This window comes from Sminthopsis crassicaudata, chromosome 3 (assembly GCF_048593235.1).
Source record: "Sminthopsis crassicaudata isolate SCR6 chromosome 3, ASM4859323v1, whole genome shotgun sequence".
NCBI lineage: Eukaryota > Metazoa > Chordata > Mammalia > Dasyuromorphia > Dasyuridae > Sminthopsis > Sminthopsis crassicaudata.
Window position 1 is genome coordinate 479649179 of NC_133619.1, and position 23314 is coordinate 479672492.

Here is a 23314-nt window from a genome sequence, read left to right on the forward strand (position 1 = left end):
CCTTCCATTGACCAAAATGGGGGGAGTGCAGAATTGTATGACCAATCACAATCTATAGAGGATGGGATTTTGGAGGTTCTATGTCTGAAATGTATAAAAGCTGTGAACATTTTCAAGGCTCTGTCTCTCTCCTGCAGTGTGAATCTGGCTCACAGACCAGGATGGGGTCCGCTTCTCGAGATTCTAATAAATAATTCTGCTTTTCTATGAGTGATCTCTGAGTAGTCATTTTTGGATAGGATTTTCTATCCCTCACGCTTCGAACACCTCATCAAAAGCACCAGAGAGGCTTCTTAGAGGAGATGGAACTTAAATTGTTTTTTAAAAGATGAGGAAGAAATAAACAAATGAAATGGCAGAGGATAGGGAGGCAGAAAGAAGAACATTCCAGACATAGAGAGCAGTGTGAATGAAAATACAAAGTCATGGCAGAGAATGTGTCAAGAACTCTGATGTAAGATTAGGAAGATAAGATGGCATCAGCAAATATGATGAATCTTGAGTACTATGTTGGAAAGTTAGAAGTTTAGTTAGTATCAACCAATCAGGAGGGAACTATTGAAGATTTTTGAGCAGAGGAGTGACAGGATCTATGCACCAAGAAGATTTTTCAGAAATGTTTCAAGATAGATTGAAGAGATGGAAGTGCAGAGCCATGAAGATCTATAAGTGGGTAAGCCATTATAGTATTCATGTAGATGGTAATGAGAACCTGAATTAAAATAGTGGTAGTAGGATTGAATAAAGAAGAGAGTATATGTAAAGATATTGTAAACTTGTCAATTCTTAGTAGAAGCAAATATTATTTCTATTTTATATGTGGAAAGATTGAAGCACAAACTGAAAATCAGATGTAGAATATGAAGACTGAAATGAATCATGAGAGATCAACTAATCCTCAGGAAGAACCATTTTAAAATATCCCTGGAGAAGTAATTATATTTTGAAGATCTCTAGAGAAAGACCGCCTTCTCAAGTTTTTCTTTTTGTAACATTCAATAATCTTAATAGTATTTTTTTTTCTTACATAAGACCCAAGTCAGTGATTGTAATTTCGTTTTAACCCCTTGTCTTTATTCCCACTGTTCCATAAAGATGAACAGCTGGCCTTCCTCTACCATGTTAGACTCTTTTCTATATTTGAAGGTCATTATTTAGTCATCTTCTATCCTTCTTTTTGCTAAACTGAATCATTTTAATTTCTTTACTCTTCCCTTATCAGTTTCATTTTTTTAAATTGTTCTATGGAATTATTCACAGAAACACTATTCACCCAAATTCTAAATTATGGAACACAAACCTAGATTATTATGGTAATGACTCAATCAGCACAATGCAAGGTTTACCTCTTAATCTATATTCCCCAGGCACATAATAGATAGTGAGCATTTGTAATCCAGAAGGAATTCAAAGCATTCAGAGTGATTTAGGTTTAAATATAAAGAGGCAGTTTAGCTAGCAAAATGGATTAAGAACTATCTCTGAGGGCTAGGATAGAGCACCAGTCCTAAATCTGGAGGACCAGGGTTCAACTCTGGTCTTAGACACTTAACACCTCCTAGCTAGGTGACCCTGGGCAAGTCACTTAACCACAATTGCCTCAGCAAAAAAAGGAGAAGAAGAAGGAATAGGAAGATCTGAGTTCATATTCTCTACCTCAGATAATTATTGTGTGACCTTAGGCACATCACTCTGTTTGTTTCAGATTCCTTAGCTGTAGAATGGGAATGATATTAGTACCTTCCTCCCAGGATTATTGTCATGATCAAAATTAGATAATATTTTGAAAGTGCTTACTTAGTGCAAAATGTGAAATACAATAGGTGTTATACAAATGCTATTATTATTATTATTATTATTATTATTATAATAAAAACACTTAAACTATAGCTGGTAGTTCTTAAAAGGACACATGCGATTTGTGAGGAAAATGCAGGATCTTCATGAACTCAGCAAAAGCAGCCATCACACTTAGGAGACAGCATCCCAGGCTTTATCCCTGGGCTTTATCAAGACTTAATAGCAAGTTGGAAAAATTTAGGAGAATAGGAGCAATGACCAAGAGGAGAAACTGAAAGTAGAGCTGAGTTTGGCAGAGAAAGGAGAGATTGACATGCATCCTCAGGTCATAAAAGCTCTCAGAAGATAATAGTTAAGGTGAAGTTATTTGTTGTACTACTTATTCATGAAATAAGCAAAATTACCTCCAAAAAGTCTGGGTTTTTTTTTTTTCCCTCAACTCTCCCTCCTTGTACCCATCTAGTAACAAACACAGTAATATATTCTGCTTGCTTCTTTTACCTAAATATTTCTTGTATCCTGAATTTCACCTTAAACATAAGGAGGCCAAAAGTTAGCCAGAGATACACAAAACTTTAAATTAGGACACAGAGTTAGGTCGCTGTCTCAAAGTTAGAACTTTTCCTTACTGGGGACTCATACCAGTAACTCTTCATTTAATGTAAACTTCATAAAATAAAAGAGAAAATTCCATGAGAATGTAAGGCTATTTATGTTGCCCCTAGGCTAAAAGTAGCTAGTTGTCATAACAGGATATAGCTAATTAGATCTACAGACTCCTGTGTGAGAAAGGAAAAGAGAACTAACTAAGGCGTAGGTGAGATAGGCAAGGCCTTGGCGAGATTCAGCTCCACCCCTTTCACAGGGGAAAAGGAAGCAAAGGCATGAAAAATGGAGATGAAATTTTATATACAGAGAAAATAACAACTTGTCCAGTTTAGCTGGAATATAAAGTCTGTTTATTTATCATATATTTGGATAAATTTGGAAAAATAGACTAGAGCAAAATTATGAATTTTTGTTAGTTTGTTCTCAGTGTATTTTTATTTAGTGAAATTTCTCTCAATCACATATAAAAATGTGTGATAGTCATTTTTTTTTATTTAGAATTTTTTTCCACAGTATATATGCATGAGTACATTTTTAAAATAATATTATCCCTTGTATTCATTTTTCCAAATTATCTCCCCCTCCTACTCCCTCCCCCCCCCATGACAGGCAATCCCATACATTCTACATGTGTTACAATATAACCTAGATACAATATATGTGTATAAATACCATTTTCTTGTTGCACATTAAGTATTAGATTCCGAAGGTATAAGTAACCTGGGTAGATAGACAGTAGTGCTAACAATTTACATTCACTTCCCAGTGTTCCTTCTCTGGGTGTAGTTATTTCTGTCCATCATTGATCAACTGGAAGTGAGTTGGATCTTTTTTATGTTGAAGATATGTGATAGTCATTTTAAAAAATGTTGAGTGCCAAATCCTCTTCCTCATCCTGCTTTTCTCCCACTCCTTGAGAAGGCAGGCAATATGATATTGATTATACAAGTGAAATCATGTGAATCATTAGCCATGTTGCAAAAGAAAAATAAAGTATTAATATAGATTTTAATCTGCATTTAAAGTGCATCAGTTCTCTCCTTGGAGGTGGATAACATTTTTCAACATGGATACTTTGAAATTATCTTAGATCATTATCTTGATTAGAGTGGCTAACTCATTCACCATTGATCATCCTTATGTTATTTCCATTACTAAGTACAATGGTTCTGCTCAATTCATTTTGCATTAGTTCATATGTCTTCCTATGTTTTTCTGAAATCATTCTGAGCATTTCTTATAGCACAATAATATTCTATCATAGAAGCAGAATATAATTACAATACAATTAGAACAAAATAGTATTCCAGTGTAACCAACTTGTTGAGACATTTACTTGGTGAACAAACTCTTCTCCCCCAAATTCCCAATTTTTTGTCATTACAAAAAGAATTGCTATAAATATTTTTGCATGACTAGGTCCTTTCCCCTTTTCTTTACTCTCTTTAGGACACAAATCCAGGAGCAGCATTGCTGGGTCAAAGGATATGCACAGTTTTATAAGGCTTTAAATGTTAAGCAAAGCTGTTTGTGTTTTATATTAGATGCAGTAGGGAGTAATTGTTCCTTTTTGATCAGGAAAGGATATAATCACAATTTGATTTAGGAAATGATTTAGAGAGGGGAAATCAATGCAATCATTTTACAGTCTTTTTCAGAAAAAAACCCTTAAATTAATACACAACTTACTAAATAATAATATTTTTATATAGCATTCATATAATGCTTTAGGGTATATACAATGTTTTATAGACATTGTCTTATTTGGTTTTCACAAGCATTCTGTGAGGTAAGTACATTAAAGAGAGAATGCAATACTGGCAGGTTGTTTATTTAATCAAGGACTGTTATGTGGTATAAACAATAATTATTGTGATAAAAACAAAAATGAATCTCTCCAGTGAAGGGAAAAAGAGATATATTGTGAGGGAAGATTTTCATGGAATACACGGATATTGAACCAAGTCTTCTATTTTTTTTTTTTTTCCCCCTGAGGCTGGGGTTAAGTGACTTGCTCAGGGTCACACAGCTAGGAAGTGGTAAGTGTCTGAGATCAGATTTTAACTTGGGTCCTCCTTTCTATAGGGCTGGTGCTCTATTCACTGCGCCACCTAGCTGCCACCTAGCTGCCCCCTTGAACCAAGTCTTAAAGGACAAGTAAGATTATGCTAGGTGAAAAGAAGTTAGGAAATAGATTCTAGGCTGAGTAAATACCAAGAACAAAGACAAAGAGGTGGAAATGAAAACTATGAGAGTGAGGATTCCTTGTTTCTAAGGAAACAAGTTTGACTAGATCAACATCTGGCTTACATTGAGGGAAGTGATGTTTTAAAGAGCTTTTTTCATATTCCATTATTCAGAGTATTGATTAAAATGTTAATAAATTTCTATTTTGTTTAGTTCTGTCTTTAATATTCTATTGTTAATATAAATCTAATGCTGTGTAGCTTCTGCCTCTCCTGGCTATTCTTTCTTGATCATCCTCCTTTATCACTTTATGTGTGATCCTAATTACATCTCTAATGTTAAGCTTGCCCTCTTTCCCATCTGGTTTCATTAACCTGCTTCCTCATCATATCTGCAGGTTTTTCCTCTCTTATGACTTGTATTTGAAGTATACTTTCCTAATAATCCTTCTAAGAACACTTACTCAATAATTTATTTTTCTACTTTTCATACCCATTTTTTTAACCTCCTGCCAATTGGATGTTAAGGTGATAGCTAGCTTAAAGAATAGAAGGGATTGTTCATAGGGAAATCAGAACAAGCTTAAAAAATGGAGATTTGAATTGTGGTGCAATCTTACTCAGAATTCTGTTTAATGATGCTCTTTAGTGCATCATTTTTTTTTCTTTTCATTAACATTCAGTAATTGTTACTTTCAGATAACTTCTATCTAAATTATCTCTGAGGTTCTGTAATTCAGAGACTTTTTTCTTCTTTTTTTGGTGCTGCTGTCTAAACAATTTAAAAGAATTTTTGTGAAAGTTCTGAGACACTTCCTTATAATTTAAGGGAAAAAATGTCTATTCATTATGCAATTTTACTTATCATGAAAATTAGATAGTCCAAGGCACATTTTGTCTTGTTGACTCACATCTGACCTCATTATGATAAAAAACAATATGTATCATAATAAAAATGTAGTCATTTCTCAGTTTAAACTTTGTAAGACCTTGAACCAGTTGAATTGTGTGGTAATAAAACAATCAGATTATCCTTATTACTGAGCTGATTGCTCCAATGTGAACCTTAAATATAAAGTTATTGCATCGGAGACTCAATCTTCTGAAATTCAAATAAAGCTAGTATAGTCCAAGAAGCACAGTAGGAGCTCAAGAAATAGCTTATGGGTTGGAATAATACAACCATTATTGATGATCTTCTTTTTATCCTTCTAGCTACTTTTAGATAAGAAAAAATAATTTGCTATTTGTATGTCAAGCCATTAGTAAAAAATGTAGGTTCATTCTAAATTATGCTTTAAAACTTTACCTATGAAATTCAGTGTAACTTATCTGTATTTTTGTTGGTTAAAAAAAGACCTGGCCTCTTTATTCTTTTAATATAACTCTGTAGATGAAAAAATGTCTCCGAACCCTGTAGATTAAAGATTAGATTATAGATTTTTACTGATACTGCAAATTAAATACTTGGAGTCACTTTTTGTTCTCATTGATTCACAATTTGCTATGACATAAATAAAAATGTTCTTTTTCCAGGAGAGAATTTGGTAAACTGGTCTCAGAGTTCAGAACTATACCTCAGTGCAGAGAAGTCAAACAATTTTATTATTTTTAAAATTGTATTACAAATTTCACCACCAACAAACACTAATATCCCATGAACATAAATAATAAAAAGAAAAAGAACAGTTTAATGAATTGAGTGCTTAGCTCAATTAAGACCTGGCTTCAATTCAGATCTCTGACACTTTCACACTCTTATGACACTAGGCAAATTTCCATATCTGGAAGTTCCTTATGATTGAATCACAGATCCTTCACATATTCAATCTCTAAAGAACATAATTTTACATAAAACTTTTGAATAAAGTACAAAGGACTAAATAACACCCACTAGGCCCAAGCACAATGCTTTTGTTTTATAGTACTAAGTCAATCAAATATTGTGACCTCTGTGATTTTATATCTATATCTCTATATGCATTATGTATATCTCTATGTGCTTTATGTACATCTATATATCAATATCTATATATATGTGTTAGACAGCTCAGGTATTTATCTACTAATTTGTGATTTGTGATGAAGAAGAAATATTCCACACCTGGTGTCTTCTATATTGATTAAATCCCAGATCCTTCACATATTCAAAATGAAGATTGAAGAACATAATTTTAAATAAAATCCCTAAAAGTGTGGGGGGGAAATAGAAGTTATTACATTATAAATATTCTCCTCCGAAAGGTTTTGCTTTTTATTTCTTTCCAAGTGAGTTTGACATTTGGGTTCTTGTGACTTTGTTTATTCATACACATGTAGGAACACACACATGCAGCACACATACATACATGTGAATATGCATTATAGGCCTGTGCATATATGTGAATTGTATGTATACGTGTGTGTTTGTGTGTACACATATATGTGCATACATATAATCATGTGGGATAAACTGGAACTAACTCGAACCAATTTATGTCAGGGTTGATTGTTAAATTTTCAGCATGAAGATTTGTATCTTGAGTAATGGTGAACTCTAGAAATCAGGGTCAATTTATTATTTTGTTTGTGGCCTGGATGTAAGAAAATGATGAAAAAATATTAATACCAATTAAATTATAAAATGTGTCATGTCTGCATTTTCCCAAAATGTTTTGTTAAACATTTATTAGCACACCTTATATACACTTATATGTACATATGTATTATTTTTTATTGTATGTATGTAAACACATGTATGTATGTATCTGTGCATATTTCTTTGTATGTGTGGCCATACCTATTTTCAAGACAATTCTCTAAAACCACGAGTTGCAGAGTAGTTACTGATTAGCCCTTTAAGATTTCTTCTTTGGGAGTTCCCTTTGCCAATGAAATCATAGGTCAAGTTCACAGATAGCTACATGTGTCTTTCTCTACCTAGATATACTACTGCTACTTAGACATGTGTAAAGGGCTAGAACTGAGCAGATGCACTTAACCGAGAAAACCTAGCATTTAAAGCTAATTACCAATGGACAATTCTCTATTAATATGCTTGGAGGATGACCCTACTCAACTCAGTGTTGGCTCGATATGTGGGTGTGGACAGAGAAGGGGAAAGGAGATAAGAGGGTGGAGTAGGACAAGCAACATCATTCTTTGTCAGTGGAGAGAGAGAAAGGAGGTGTGGAGATTCCTATATCCTGACATTGACATTGTTTTTAAGTGGTATAAGAGGACTTTTAACTTTCTTTCACATTCTCTGATGTCTTGACTGCAAAGTCCTAAATTTAATAGTTTTTATAGCACTTGCTTAATATTGATGTTAAATAAATTATCCCCTTTAGGATTCAACTAAAATAGTAATATAGTTGCTATTAACAATCATCCCAGTTATATTGATTTGTGCTTAGTTTCCTTATTAAGTTATTAGGGGCAACAAGCATTTAATTAAGCCTTTACTGTGTGCAGGTTACTTAAAGTGCTAGAAAGGTTAAAAACAAAAACAAATTAAAGAACTCAGAGTCTAATCTGATATTGATATGACTAATATTCAGGCATTTCAGTTCTGTTTGACTCTTTGTAAACCCGTTTGGGGTTTTCTTAGCAAAGAGTGATTTGCTGTTTCCTTCTGCAGTTCATTTTACAGTTGAAGAACTAAAGCACAGAAAAGCTAAAAGCAGAGATGAGGAATGGAATTCCAGATTTGAGGGACAGTCAGTAAAAATGTTGGGAGTCATGAGATAGGGTATCTAGTGGAAGAAACTGCAAAGAGATCAGGGTCACTGGATCATAGAACCATGGAAGGGGATAAGGCATAAGAAGACTACAAAGGTAGAAAGGGGACAGGTTATGAAGAACTTGTAATACTCATTAAGCTGACTGTTCATATTTATCCTTCCTTCTTCTTTTTCTTATAAATCTTTAATTCATTAATTATAATCATTATCAGATATTTAATGAGCACATACTGTATCCAAAAAGTTGTGAGGATATTAGATATGACCGGATCCTAATCCACAATCAAACAGTGGAATGACCAAAGTGTAAGTGAGTTTACAAAATAAATTAGAATAATTGATCTGTTTTTTCAGAGTAGAGGTTCTTACTCTGAAAACATTTTCCTTTTCATCACTGAGTCTTGCCTTGATGAAACATTGAACATAAAATATTTAATGGAAGTTTTCACTACTTCTTCAGGACCATGAGGTAATTTAATTTAACTTTAATGCTTCAGCGTTAAAAAATCTTTTGGCAAAAGAAATTAGAAGAAGGAAAAGAAATAGGAGAAGGGGAAGTGGGTGAGAGGAGAATAAGGAAGACAATTTTGCTTACTTGGTCTTGCCAAGTTCAGAGACACAGCATACACAGAAAGTGAATTTTCCCTTCTTTGAAACAGAGAATTACCTAATTCCTTTAATTAATTCTCCTATAAATCCACAGAAACACTGGCTTCTCTTTTTTCTTTCCTTCCTTTTTTTCTACAAATGGTTAATGACTGCTGAATTTGTGCAAGGCCCTGTATTAGATGCTGTAAAGCGATAAAAATTAATAAAACTCAGATCATGCCCTCCAGGAATTTATAATTTAGTAATGAACCTAAAGATCTAGATACATTGGGGATTTAGTTTGCAAGGTGGTAGAGATAACCTAGCACCACCCCATACTCAACCTCTCCAGTATTCTTATACCTTTTTCACTAATACATACTCTTAATCCAAGGATCCATCTCTTAACACTGGGCACTTTGACTGCCCGGTAATTTTCTTCCTCTGTTCTGATATCCTATCTAAAATCCCACTTTCTACGGGAAGCCTTCCCTAATCCCTCTTAATTTTAATCCCTTCCCTCCCATGGATTCAGAACAAAGCCTGCAAGTTGTCTCCTTCATTAGATTGTAAATTCCTTGAGGGCAGGGACTTTCTTCGCTTGTTTTTGTATTCCTGGCACTTATCATAATGCCTGGCACTGGATGGGTGCTTATTAAATGTATATTGACTGTGATTTAAAAGTCGAGTGATTTAAAAAATAAAAATAAAAACAGATCTGAGATTGCACACACAGAAAATAATGCTCTTCCATAGCACAAACTTTGCAATTTACTTGGAGCACTGAGAAATTACTTTCTCTAGGGCACATTGTCAATATATGTCAGGGTCAGAATTTGAAGTCAAGTGTTCCTGACCCTAAGACAAACTACAAACTGGACCATACGGCCCTTCAAGTATCAGGAAATACAAGGACAAAAAAATGATATGGTTCTTACTATTTAAGAGCTTATGTTTTGTGAACTGATGCAACCATTCTGGAGAGCAATTTAGAATTATATTCAAAGGGATATAAAACTTTGATCCAGCAATAAATATCTCTCATAAAAAAAAAAAATGGAAAAGGGCCCATGTATACAAAAAATGTTTATAGCAGCTCTCTTAGTGGTGGCAAAGAAATGGAAATCAAGGTGATGCCCATCAATTGGGGAGTGGCTGAACAAATCAGTATATGAATATAATGGAATATATATAAGAAATGATGAGCAGGCATATTTCTGATGCTATCTAAAGTAAGCAGAACCAGAAGAAAAACATTGTACACAATAAAAGCAATATTGTGTAGACAGTCAACTTTGATAGATTTTGCTCTTCTTAGCAATACAATGTAAAAAACTCACGATGGAAAAGGCAGAATCCAGAGAAATAACTATGGAGTCTGAATGCATATTTAAGCATACTATTTACACTTTTTTTTTTCTTATGGTTTTTCTCTTTTGTTCTGAATTCTTCTTTCACAACATGACTAATGAGGAAATTTTTTTTTAAAAGAAAAAAAGAGAGAAAGAGACCAATCCTACCCCCCCCCCAAAAAAAAAAAAAAAAAAAAAACCTCTAAAAATAATGGATCCCAATTAGGACAAATAAGGAATCTCTTCTGAAATGGATGCATGCATTTGGATTCACACTATTTGAAGTTATAATTATGTAAAATATTGGCCCTATTGGAAGCTCTGTTACTAGGCACTTATGAATAAGAATTCAATTTTGGGACTTCTTAGCTTTTCTTGGGACTTTCCATACCTTTTGTGATGATGCAAGCATGATCACATGTTTTTTGTGTGTAACTTTAGCAAATTCCCACCAAATTTCTAACACAAAAGGAAGATTCTATCATTGTTAGAATGTCATAAAAGATAATCATATGTATAATATTAAAATATAATATTATAATTATACTACTATTAGAGATAACTTTAGAGTTTGCCAGGTATTTCACATACATCATGTCACATTTGATACTTAAGATAATGACTATGAAATAAGAGCTAATATTATCACCCCTTTATAGATGAGAACTTTAAAGAGTCAATTTATTGTCTAAGGAATCACAACTAATAATTCTCTAAGCTAGGAGTTTAACTTATTTTCTGAACTCCACGTTCTGTTTTTCATACTATCCTACCAACTTCCATCTATTTCTCACCTTTTCCTTTCTCTTCACCCTTTTATTACTCCCATATTTCAGACACCTATTCCCCTCCTTGTTTTCTGTTCCCTAGAGAACTCAAGAATGATTCATCAAAACCAAATTATGACACTGATAGATAGGATGTCTGAGTCAAAGAATGAAACCAACAAAACTTTTTTTGAAATTTGAAGACAAAATATTCAGAATTTTAAACACTAATCATCTTTTTTTTTGAAAAACAACAGCATCAGCAGCAACTCTTGAAGTATCACAAGAATTCTTTTTAAATGTGTGCATAAATTTTAAACATCAGTTTGTTAAGGAAAAAGGAAAACAAAAGCAGTGACTGAGAGGTCACTGAGAAAAAGCATTTTCTTTGTTATTTGTTAAATTATTAGGTACTCTTATTAAATATAAGCTTTCATTTCTTTTGTGTGCTTATTTGACTTATTTTTGCTGAGCTAATACATTTATAATTTTAAAAACAAATTTAAATCACTTTTTGAGGTTCATGTTTAATTACTTTTCGAATGCTTGTCAGGAAGGAACTATTTCAACAACATTACAATTTTTAATGCTTGATTTTGCCCTCTGTATTTAATTTCAATAATAAAACAATTAGTATGTGAGAAAGAATAATAACAATCCTATAGATACCTGAATTTCTCAATGTGTACTTTGTTTTTTAATTCAGAAATAAGAGAAAATAGTAAAAAAATATATATATAAATAAGAACTGAAAATTGTGTTGATTTTCAAAGGGTTTTGTAGGAATTGTTTCATTTGATACTCATTGCAACCCCATTTTGCAAAGATGAGGAAATTGAGGTTGACAGTGGCTAAGTGATGGCCAAGAGTGTCACTCCTACTAAACAGCTACAGTGGGATTTAAATACAGATCTTTTTGGTTTGTAGACTGGTGCTTTATCATCTTTTTCATAAACAATGTCTTCGATTTTTTTGAGGGAAAAACCCTCCAATTACATATTTAGTATATAGACATAGTGTTTGAATATATAAGTATTTGTCATTGTGTTGGAAGGGGAGGGGAATTGGCAATTTGGTTTTAGCTAGAGTCCATGACAAAAGCAAGAATGTAGAACAAAGGAACTGGGACAGAGGTCTCCAGTTCCTCTGGCTTCTCTAAATCCTTTCTCCCAAGTTAATGTGCATGTCAACTAGAACAGAAAATTGGGAAGATTGTGTAAGAATTATAAATGCAGTATGTAGAAGGGCAATAGAGGAGGCAGTTAGAATTTGGTTATTATATAAGCTTTATGCTCCTTAGAGACACAGAGAGAATATAGAAGAAAATACAAAGGAAAAATATTGGTAGAGCCCATATATTAGAGAATATAATTTTTTAAAAACTAGAGGAAAAAGAAATGAGAGACAAAGAACATAGTTTACATTGGAAAGCATAAGTCCAGAGCCCAGCTTCTTACACTATAATTTGCAACCCTATATGGGGTCTCATAAGTGAACATGAATCAAAAAAATTATGATTTATTATAAGTAAATGTCTAATTTGCATACCTACTTTATATACCTACATACCTGAGGTTGCATAAAAATTTCTTGGTCAAAAAGGGGTAATGCGTGGAAAAAGTTTAAGAAGCCCTGGTCTTGGGTGCATAAGGGAGATAAATATACATAGCCATCAAATGTAGGCTTATCACTTAGGGCTTTTGATGTCAATGTAAGGACTTTGGATTTTATCTTATCAACATAACTATTAATGCAGACATTTTATAACTAATAATTAATTTCCTCTATACACAAGAAATATTAAAAAAAAAAAACTAATTAGATGTTTGTGTGCAAGATGAAATGGAACAAGATGAGACTAGAAGCCAGAAAACAATTGCAGAAAATGGCAAAATTACAGACATTAAGTAATAAAAGCTTGAATTGACATAGCTGCAGTAGGAATGGAAAGGGTGGTCTAAAAAGTATTTACTTAAGAGATTAAAAAACTCTGTGGGTTTAGGATCCATAATGATTTGTCTCTATTCAAGTCTTGAGTCCTATTATAACAAATACAATGGGCTTCTTAGACCCAAGTAATAAAATGAAAAAGAATAAATGAAGTCAGGGCAGATAGGTGGCACAGTGGATAGAGTACCAACCTTGAAGTCAGAAGGATCTGAGTTCAAATCTGGTCTCAGACACTTATCACTTCCTAGCTGTGTGACCCTGGGCAAGTCACTTAACCCCAACTGCCTTAACCAAAAAAAAAAAAAAAAAAGGAAAAGAATAACTGAAGTCAATATTCTCTGATATTGTTATAATTTCCTCTAATAAACTTCATCATCAACACCATTGATTCTTTTTATTACATGTCCATTTGATATTTCTATTTATAGACTGACTTCCATGTTGGCTCTTAACAGAAAGCAAAAGTAAAAGGAAATTTTCCGTGAAAAGCTTTTGTTTAATAAGTGGCAGTAATGCTCAGACTACTTAATAGACTGGGACAAGAGATACTTAGGGCATTTAAAGCATAACTATATTTTCAAGTGATGGGAATTATTCCTAAAGAAATTTGACGTAGAAATTGGTATTCCTGTATTCTTTGTTTGAACTGGAATATGTCCCTTAAAAATATCTTTTTGACATCTTGATTCCATAGGGGTCAAGCTTCTACTTTTAAAGATGAGATTTAATCTTGGTAAGCAGCTTCTTTCATTAGTATAATTTGTACTTCCTCATACACTTCTGAAACTATGAAGTGAGACAATCAATATATATATTTTTGTTAAATGTTTTTAGGAGCAGTTAGATGGCACAATGGATAGAGAGCTGGACCAGGAATAGGAAGAACTGAGTTCAAAATCCCACCTTTTGGGGTAGCTCTGTGACCATGGGCAAGTCACAATCTCTGTCTGTCTCAATTTCCTAATATATAAAGGGGATAATGTTTGCACCTACTTCTCAACTTTTGGTAAGAATCAAATGGATAATATTTGTAAAGCACAGTGCCTGGCACAAAGTAGGTGCTTAATAAGTGCTGGTTTCTTTTGTTCCTTTCTGTCTCCTGAAACTAAAAAGTTCATATTGCTTTATTGGGCATTGGGTGGAGATTGGAAAAACTTACTGTATCCTTCCTGACTATTCTACTCCTTTGGAAAATTCAGTCTTCAGGGAATTTTTTACTGTGGATAGTCCTCACAAAGAAATTTAGCAAATTCCAAAAGACCTCTGTGCTGAACAAGGATCAGTTCACAAACAAAACAATATCCTACAAGTCACTAGTCTTTCCCTGAGGAAATGGTCTTGGTATAAACATCAAGTAACCAAAACATTGGGAAAATGGGATTGCAAAGTTCAAGGCATAAGTACCTTGGGTTTTGGGGCCAGGCAATAAGATAAATATTAGATCTCCAGACTCCAAGGCAAGAATGAAATTATTTAATTGAAAGGGTTGAAAGGATGCTAGTACATAGTTTAATGCTTTGGATAAAGAAAATATTTCTATGAGCTTCTGTTCAGTTTGTCTGAGTCTCCATTTCTCTATATGGGTTTTGCTTGACAAAGATACCCAGAGTGGTTTGCCATTTCCTTCTCCAGCTCACTTTAGAGTTGAGGAACAGAGGCAAAGAGGATTCAGTGACTTGCCCAGGCCACACAGCTAGACATAAACATGTCTTCGATTTTTTGGAGGGAAAAAATATATATATTTAGTATATAGACATTGTGTTTGAATGTATAAGTATTTGTCAGTGTGTTGGAAGGGGAGGGGAAATTGGCAATTTTGGTTTTAACTAGAGTTCAACTTTTCTCTAGTTAAAACTTTCTCTTTTAAGTGTCTGAGGCCCGTTGAACTCAGGAAGATGAGTCAGAAAGATTCCAGTCTATCCACTCTATCCACTGATCCACCTCACTGCCACTTTCTTTGAAGTAAAATTGTGAAATGTAAAGTCCAAATTAAAGTATGAATGAGCCAATCAGTTGACAAACTTTTATTAGGTGTTTATTCTGTGTAAAGGCTCCATGCTAGGCATTTTTTTGTGATAACCCATTTTATTGTATTTATTAGTGGCATAAAAACCCTTTTTGTTTAGTTTAAGGAATTATATCTAATTGTATATCATAGTCTGAAATGTTCTGGAATTTGATTATAAAACAATATCATGCACCAATAGGAACATCTGAAAGAGCTTCCTATTTTTAGAAAATCCCCCTTTCACTGATTATCTTCTACAAGAATAGCAAACACATTTGGCAAACATGTCTGGCTGTTTTATACTTCACTTGGTTTTGATAATCATAGAATTGTTAAACAAAGTTATCTCTGTTGCTACATTTACCAAGAAATTGTATTTTTGTCACACTATTAGTGCTAATATCTCTCACAGAGACATGTGGATACTTCCTCTCTAAACATTAGAAGTTTTAGCTTTTTAGAGAAGGACCACCACTGTCAGATTCCATATAAATTATCTCCTCTACTGAGCACTTCAGTTCCTGAGCTCCTTCCAACGCTCTTTCTTTTATATAAATCCCATCAAGTAAATAACAAAACACATCTTAAACATAACCATTTTCTTATTAATAAAGCAGGATAAATAATAATGATACTCATATATCAAAGAAAATGTAGGCATAATACATATATCACAATCTGTACACCAACCTTGATCACATTTGTCCACTAATTAAATCCATTGTGTGAGTGTGAACACAATTACATAGTCCTTCCAAAGTAAAAGGAAATGAGTAAATAAAGCCCAGGTATTCAGGGTAAGAACTCTGGAACCATAAATTTCAGTGTCCTCTTTCTATCTCAGGAAATAATAATTCCTTGATGAATGTAGCTTCTGTGTTGAATAATAGATATTTACTCATTTTTTTCAACAATTCTATAATTATCAAAACCAATTCACTGAATGACTTCTCTGCTTTTCTGTTTTTATTCTGTTCCTTTTCTCAGGTATTTACTCCACAATAGCAGTTTTAGATTCCCCCACTTCTAGTTTCACATTTACTGATACAAGTCCGAAATCTGTACTTTTGCCTCTCTTATCTTTCTGGGTTCAGACTTTTGATCTTTTTTATCAATGACTTCACCTTAGTTTATGATTAGTAATCAGATTCTCATTTTCTTTCCATAAACCAGTAAGTCATATTTGTCCTACAGAACAATTCTGAGGTCAATATATCTTCAGTACACTATATAGTGTGCTATATTAAAAACTGAGCAACTGTATGTCTCTCAGATCTTTGAGTCAAACTCAACCTTCCGCAACTGTTTCTCAGAATAATTGTTTCTCTTAGAACTCTGAAGAGAGTTAATTCAGCAACAGCATTAAAGGAATAGGACATTATATCAACATGAATGAGAGAGCTTGTTGAGGAGACTTAACAATTGATTTTAATTCTATAAGCACTTATTAAATGTTTATTATGATTATTATTCATCATAATATGGGGTATACAAAGATAAAAAGCAAAACATTCCCTGCCCTTAAGGAACTTTCTCAGAAGATAAAATGTATACATAATTATAAAATGAGGATGTGATATAGTAAGTGAAAGTGGATAATGAAGAAATTACACAAAGTAACTAGGAAAATTTAAGGGGGAGTGAGCACACACCAAGTAGAATTGGGGAAGGCTTCACAGAGGTTCAACCTCAAAGGATGATAGAATTCTGAAATGTGAGTGATAAAGAATATATAATTTAGGAATAGAATGTAGTTTATGTGGATACACAGAGAGGGAAGGAAGAACATGTTGAATTTCTTGAACAAATAGTAGTTTAGTATGGCTGTAATGAAGAGTCTTCTTTGGCTTTTCTGTCTTACCTCCCCACTCCATCCAATCAGTTGGTAAGTCTAATTGATTCTGTCTACATACTAGCTTACATCTCTCTCCCATTTTCCACTCTTATTGCTAATATTTTCATTAATTTTCACGTGGGCAATTGTAATATCTTCACAATTGGTTTCCATGACTTCAGTTTCTACCCTTCCCAATTAATTTTTACTGAACATTATTGGCAAAATAGTATTCTTAGTGAACAAATTTCATTATGTTACCCTGTTACAAAGCCAGTAATGAGACTTTTTCTTTCTACAAGATAAAATACATATTCCTTAGCCTGGCACTCAAAGCTCTCCATAATCTATTTTTAATCTATTTTTTCTTTTTCTTTAAAATTTTAGAAATTTGTCTTTTATTTTATTGTCACCTCCATTTTCCCATATTCTTTTTTCCTCAGTCAATCAATAAACATTTATAAGTGCCTACTATGTGACAGATCTTGTGCTAACAAATGCAAGGATAATTTTTCAACATTGACCCTTGAAAAGCCTTGTGTTCCAATTTTTCTTTCTCTTCCTCCCACCCCTTTCCCTAGATTGGCAATATATGTTAAACGTGGTAAAAAAAAAATGTTAAATCCAATATAGGCATACATATTTATGCAATTATCTTTCTATAAAAAAAAATCAGATAAAAAAGTAAAAAAAAAAAAAAATTGGGAAAGAAAATTCAAGCAAACCACTACAAAAAGAGTGAAAATGCTAAGTTGTAACCCACCCTCAATTGTCACAATCCTCTCTCTGGGTGTAGATGGCTCATATCATCACAAGATGTTAGAATAGGACTGAATCATCTCATTGTTAAAAAGAGCCATGTCCATCAGAAATTATCATCATATAATCTTGTTGTTGCCATATACAATTGTTAGGTTCTTACTAAGAGCTAGTGAGATAATGAGATATTAGGTTCTTACTAAGTACTAAGTCGGTACTTGACAATTCTCTAATTCTGGCCTTCACCAGCTAAGTGCTCAAAAGTGAATTGTGTGTTAACTCCTATTTCCAAATTGCATCTGACTTGGATTTTACATAATTCATGAAACTCCGCAAGCCATAACAAATTTTGTCCAGGTTGTAGGCATGTCCTTGCTATGGATTTCCAATCATTCGGGGTTAGGACTTCATAAGACAAACCATCTAGTAACATTTTAACATAAGCTGATGTAGCCCCATAAAGGATACAACCTTTTTTCAAATCTTTAATTTTATTCAAATCTAAAGGTGCATATCTTCTCCTTTTTTGACCTACAGAGTCAATATCTTCAATCACAGGATATGAATGTATAAAATCACTTATATCCTGTCCTTCTCTCTTAGCTTTAACCAATGCCTTTTCTAATCTTGTAATAGGCTTAGGCTGCTTCACAGGTGATTCTGTTTGTGTTTCTGCCTCTTCCCCTCCTCTTTCTTGCTCCACCCCGAAGGATTAATTGAGGGAGGAGATGGGAAATGCTCCTGTTGCTCAGAATTGTACTTAACTTCATTGTTATCTAGTTCATCCTTTTCACCTAGTTTAGTTGACACTTCCCCATTTTGCTCCTTCTTCTCTTCCTTTAGAATAACAATTTTTAAAGCCATTTGGATTAAATTGTAGGTATGAAGTGTATCTTTGGAAACTGAGTTTGGTCTGGAATTGTAGTGTTCACCTAATTGCTTTCCTACTAATTCCCATTCATCTAGATCCAATTCTTCTTCCAGAGAAAAACAAGGACATATGACCTTTACAGTTTTTAAAAGTTCAGTAATCTCCTCCAAAATGATAATCAATCCTTGGCTTTTCATAACCTTGATGATGCTCTCTAAACATTTTCCTTGAACAGAAGGCGTTTGCCCCATTTTACTATAAGAGATTGCTGGTTTAGCCCTTAAAAAGTTAAGTTCCTTATTTGTCTATAAGAACGCTCACTTAATCTTTAACAAAGTTTCCTTGTTACTCATGGTTCTGGGTCAGAGAGACTGAGATCTGGATCGGAGGCTTTTCCACTGAAATCAGGATTGTGTCTGTCCCTGTTCAGGCGCCAAATTGCAATGGTTGGGTCTAGTTCCTCTGAAGGGCTCAGAATAAGTCCTTGTCAGGATAAGCAAAAGTCCTTGCCCCACATTGTGGACGCCAATTTGTATTGTGGATCGCCAGAAGCTGCCAATCACTCTCTGGGAGCTCTCTGTGTCAACTCAAATCTCTCGGACAGATTCTTCTTCCTGTAGAGAGCTGACTTCCCTTCCTGCAGAGAGCAGCCCCAAGTCTCCTCCAGACAAAATTCTCTTTTTCCTCCAGAGCTGCCCTCTTTTATCCTCTCAGAGAATGGGCATGGGATAATGCAAGGGCTTCTGGAAAAAATTACTTCAACCAATGAACTTGCTCCTCCTGAGCATGCAAGCTCTTCCCCAGGAATTCACAAGTAAAACTCTCAGTAAAGGCCAGAACTAGAGAATTGTTAAGTACCGATTTAGCACTTAGTAAGAACTTAACATACAATGTTCTCCTGGTTCTGCTCATTTCACTTAGCATCAGTTCATGTAAGTCTCTCCAGGCCTCTCTGAAATCATCCTACTGATTGTTTCTTATAGAACAATAATAGTCCATAACATTAATATACCACAACTTATTCAGCCATTCTCCAACTGATAGGCTCCACTCAGTTTCCAGTTTCTTGCCACTACAAAAAGGGCTGCCACAAACATTTTTGCACATGTGGGTTCCTTTTCCTCCTTTAAGATATCTTTGGGATATAATCACAGTAGAAACACTGCTGGATCAAAGGTATGCACAGTTTGATAGGTCTTTGGGCATAGTTTCAAATTACTCTCCAGAATGGTTGAATCAGTTTACAATTCCAACAACATTGTATTACGTGTTCCAGTTTTCCATATCTCCTCCAACGTTTATCATTATCTTTTTCTGTCATCTTAGCTAATTGGAGACATGTGTGATGATATCTCAGAGTTATCTTAATTTGCATTTCTCTGATCAATAGTGATTTAGAGAACCTTTTCATATGACTAGAACTGGTTTCAATTTCTTCATCTGAAAATTGTCTGTTCATATCCTTTGACTATTTATCATTTGGCTCATGGCTTGAATTCTTAAAAATTTGAGTCAGTTCTCTACATATTTTAGAAATGAGGCCTTTATCAGAATCTTTGAATATAAAAATGTTTTCCTAGTTTATTGCTTCCCTTCTAATCTTGTTTGCAACAATTTTGTTTGCACAAAAAGTTTTTAACTTCATATAATCAAAATTATATATTTTGTGTTCAATAATGATCTTTGCTTCTTCTTTGGTCACAAATTCTTTCCTTCTCCATAGATCTAAGTAAACTATTCTATGTTCTTCTAATATCACTCTTTCTATCTAAATCATGAATCCTTTTTGACCTTGTCTTGGTATACAGTGTTAGGTGTGAGTCAATGCATACTTTCTGACATACTAACTTCCAATTTTCCCAGAAGTTTTTGTCAAATAGTTCTTATCTCAAAAGCTTGGGTTTTGGGGTTTGTCCTGTGAAACTAACCTGTTCCACCGATCGACTACTCTATTTCTTAGCCAGTACCAAATGGTTTTGATGGCCTCTACTTTATAATAGAGTTTTAGGTCTGGCATAGCTAAGCCACTTTCATTTGCATTTTTTTTTTATTAATTCCTTTGTAATTATTGACCTTTTTTTCTTCCAGATGAACTTTATTATTATTTTTTTCTAGATCTGTAAAATAATTTCCTGGGAGTTTTGAGTGGTATGGTATTAAATAAGTAGATTAATTTAGGTAGTCATTTTTATTATATTAGCTTGGCCTATCCATGAGAACTTGATATTTTTCCAATTGATTAGATCTCTTTATATGGAAAGTGTTATGTAGTTATGTTCAAATAGTTTCTGATTTTGCCTTGGCATGTAAGACTCCAAAATATTTTATGTTATCAACAGTTATTTTTAAATGGAATTTCTCTTTGTATCTCTTACTGCTGTACTTGGTTGGTAATATATAAAAATGCTGATGATTTATATAGATGTATTTTGCATCCTGAAATTCTACTAAAATTCTGAATTGTTTCTAGTAGCTTTTTAATTGATTCTTTAGGGCCCAAATTATACTATTATATCATTTGTAAAGAGTGATCATTTGGTTTTCTCATTACCTACTCTAATTCCTTTCATCTCTTTTTCTTCTCTTATTGCCAAAGCTAAAATTTCTAATACAATATTGAATCGTAATGGTGATAGTGGGTAAACTTGTTTCACCTCTGATCTTATTAGGAATGGTTCTAGTCTGTCCCCATTATATATGATGCTTGTTGATGGTTTTGAATAGATGCCTCTGATCATTTTAAGGAAAAATCCACTTATTCCTATACTCTCTAGTGTTTTTAATAGGATTGGGTATTGGATTTTGTCAAATGCTTTTTTCTGCATCTATTGAGATAATCATATGATTTTTACTAATTTGATTGTAGATATAGTCAATAATATTAATAGTTTTCCTAATATTGAATCAGCCTTGCATTCCTGGTATAAATCCTACTTGGTCATGGTGTATTATCCTGGGGACAACTTTCTGTAATCTCTTTGCTAATGTTTTATTTAAGATTTTTGCATCAATACTCTTTAGGGAAATTGGTCTATAATTTTCTTTCTCTGTTTTCATCCTACTTGGTTTAGGCATCATTGCCATATCTGTGTAATAAAAGGAATTTGATAGGATTCCTTTTTTCCCTATTTTAAAAAATAGTTTGCATAGTATTGGAATTTTCTTTAAATGTTTGGCAGAATTCACATGTAAAATCGTTTGGCCCTGAAAATTTTTTTCTTAGGGAGTTGATTAATATCTTGTTCTATTTCTTTTTCTAAAATGGGACTATTTAAGTAATTTATTTCCTCTTCTGTTAATTTGGGCAATCTATATATTTTGTAGCTATGTCCTCCATTTCATTTAGACTATTAAATTTACTGACATAAAGTTGGGCAAAATAACTCCTAATTATTGCTCTAATTTCCTTTTCATTTATGGAAAATTACCCCTTTTTATTTTTGAGACTAGCAATTTGATTTTTTTTCTTTTCTTTTTCTAATCAAATTAACTAATGGTTTATCTATTTTGTTGTTTTTTTCATAAAACCATTGAATTTATTAATTCAATAATAGTCTTACTTTCAACTTTATTATTGCCCCTTTTATTTTCAGAATTTCAAATTTGGTATTTAATTGGACATTTTAAATTTGTTCTTTTTCTAGCTTTTTTTAGTTGTAAGCCCAATTCATTGATCTTCTCTTTCTCTATTTTATGGAAGTAAGCATCTAGACATATAAAATTTCTCCTACAAACTATTTTGACTGCATCCCACAAATTTTGGTATGTTGTCTCATTATTGTTATTCTCTTGGATGAAATTATTTATTATGTCTATGATTTGTTGTTTCATTCATTCATTCTTTAGGATTATTTAGTTTCCAATTAATTTTTGGTCTATTTTCCTCTGGCCTTTTATTGCTTGTAATTGTTATTGCATCATGATCTAAAAAAATGCATTTACTATTTCTGCCTTTCTGCATTTGATTTTGAGGTTTTTTAATCCTTAATACATGGTCAATTTTTGTATAGGTTTTATGAACACCCAAGAAAAAAGTATACTTTTTTCTGTCTCCATTCAGTTTTCTCCAAAGATCTATCATACCTAACTTTTCTAAAATTCTTTTTACCTCCTTAACTTCTTTCTTATTTATTTTGTGGTTCTATTTATCTAGTTTTAAGAGAGAAAGTTTGCGGTACCCCACTAGTATGGTTTTGCTGTTTATTTCTTCTTGCAGCTCTCTTAACTTCTCTAGCATTTGGATGCTATACCACTTGGGGCAGATATATTTAGTATTAATATTGCTTCATTATTTATGGTACCCTTTAGCAAGCTATATTTCTTTCCTGATCTCTTTTGATTATATCTATTTTTGTTTTTGCTTTATCTGAGATCCAGGATTACTACTCCTGCTTTTCTTACTTTACCTGAAGCATAATAGATTCTGCTCCAGCCTTTTACCTTTATTTTGTATGTATCACTGCTTTAAATGTGTTTCTTGTAGTATGTATCACTGCTTTAAATGTGTTTCTTGTAAATAACATATTGTAGGATTCTGGCTTTTAATCCAGTCTGCTATCCCCTTCTGTTTTATGGGAGAGTTCATCCCATTCACATTTACAGTTAAAATTACTAATTCTGTATTTCCCTCCATCTTATTTATCCCTAATTATGCTTTTCTCTTTCTTTTCCCCTTTTCTCTCTTCCCCAGTATTTTGCTTCTGCTCTCCACCTCCCTCAAATCGTCCTCCCCCTTTACAGCCCTTCCCCCTTCTTATACCTTTCCCTTCTATTTCTGTTTTCTCTTCTATTAGCCTCTCCTTTCCCCTCCCACTTCCATTTCACAGAGAATTTTCTCTGTGAAACCAAAAAATGTGACAGTCCCTGTT

At 33.3% G+C, this 23314-nt stretch overlaps 1 protein-coding gene across 1 annotated transcript in view; it reads left to right on the forward strand.

Moving 5' to 3' along the window:
• The first annotated feature begins 640 nt into the window (after positions 1 to 640).
• Positions 641 to 23314, forward strand: part of USP12 (ubiquitin specific peptidase 12) — a 128576-nt gene continuing 105902 nt past the window's right edge. The window contains exon 1 of the mRNA XM_074303598.1: positions 641 to 673. Coding sequence (XP_074159699.1) covers positions 656 to 673 — 18 coding nt within the window. The 5' untranslated portion in view covers positions 641 to 655. The remainder of the gene's footprint in view (positions 674 to 23314) is intronic.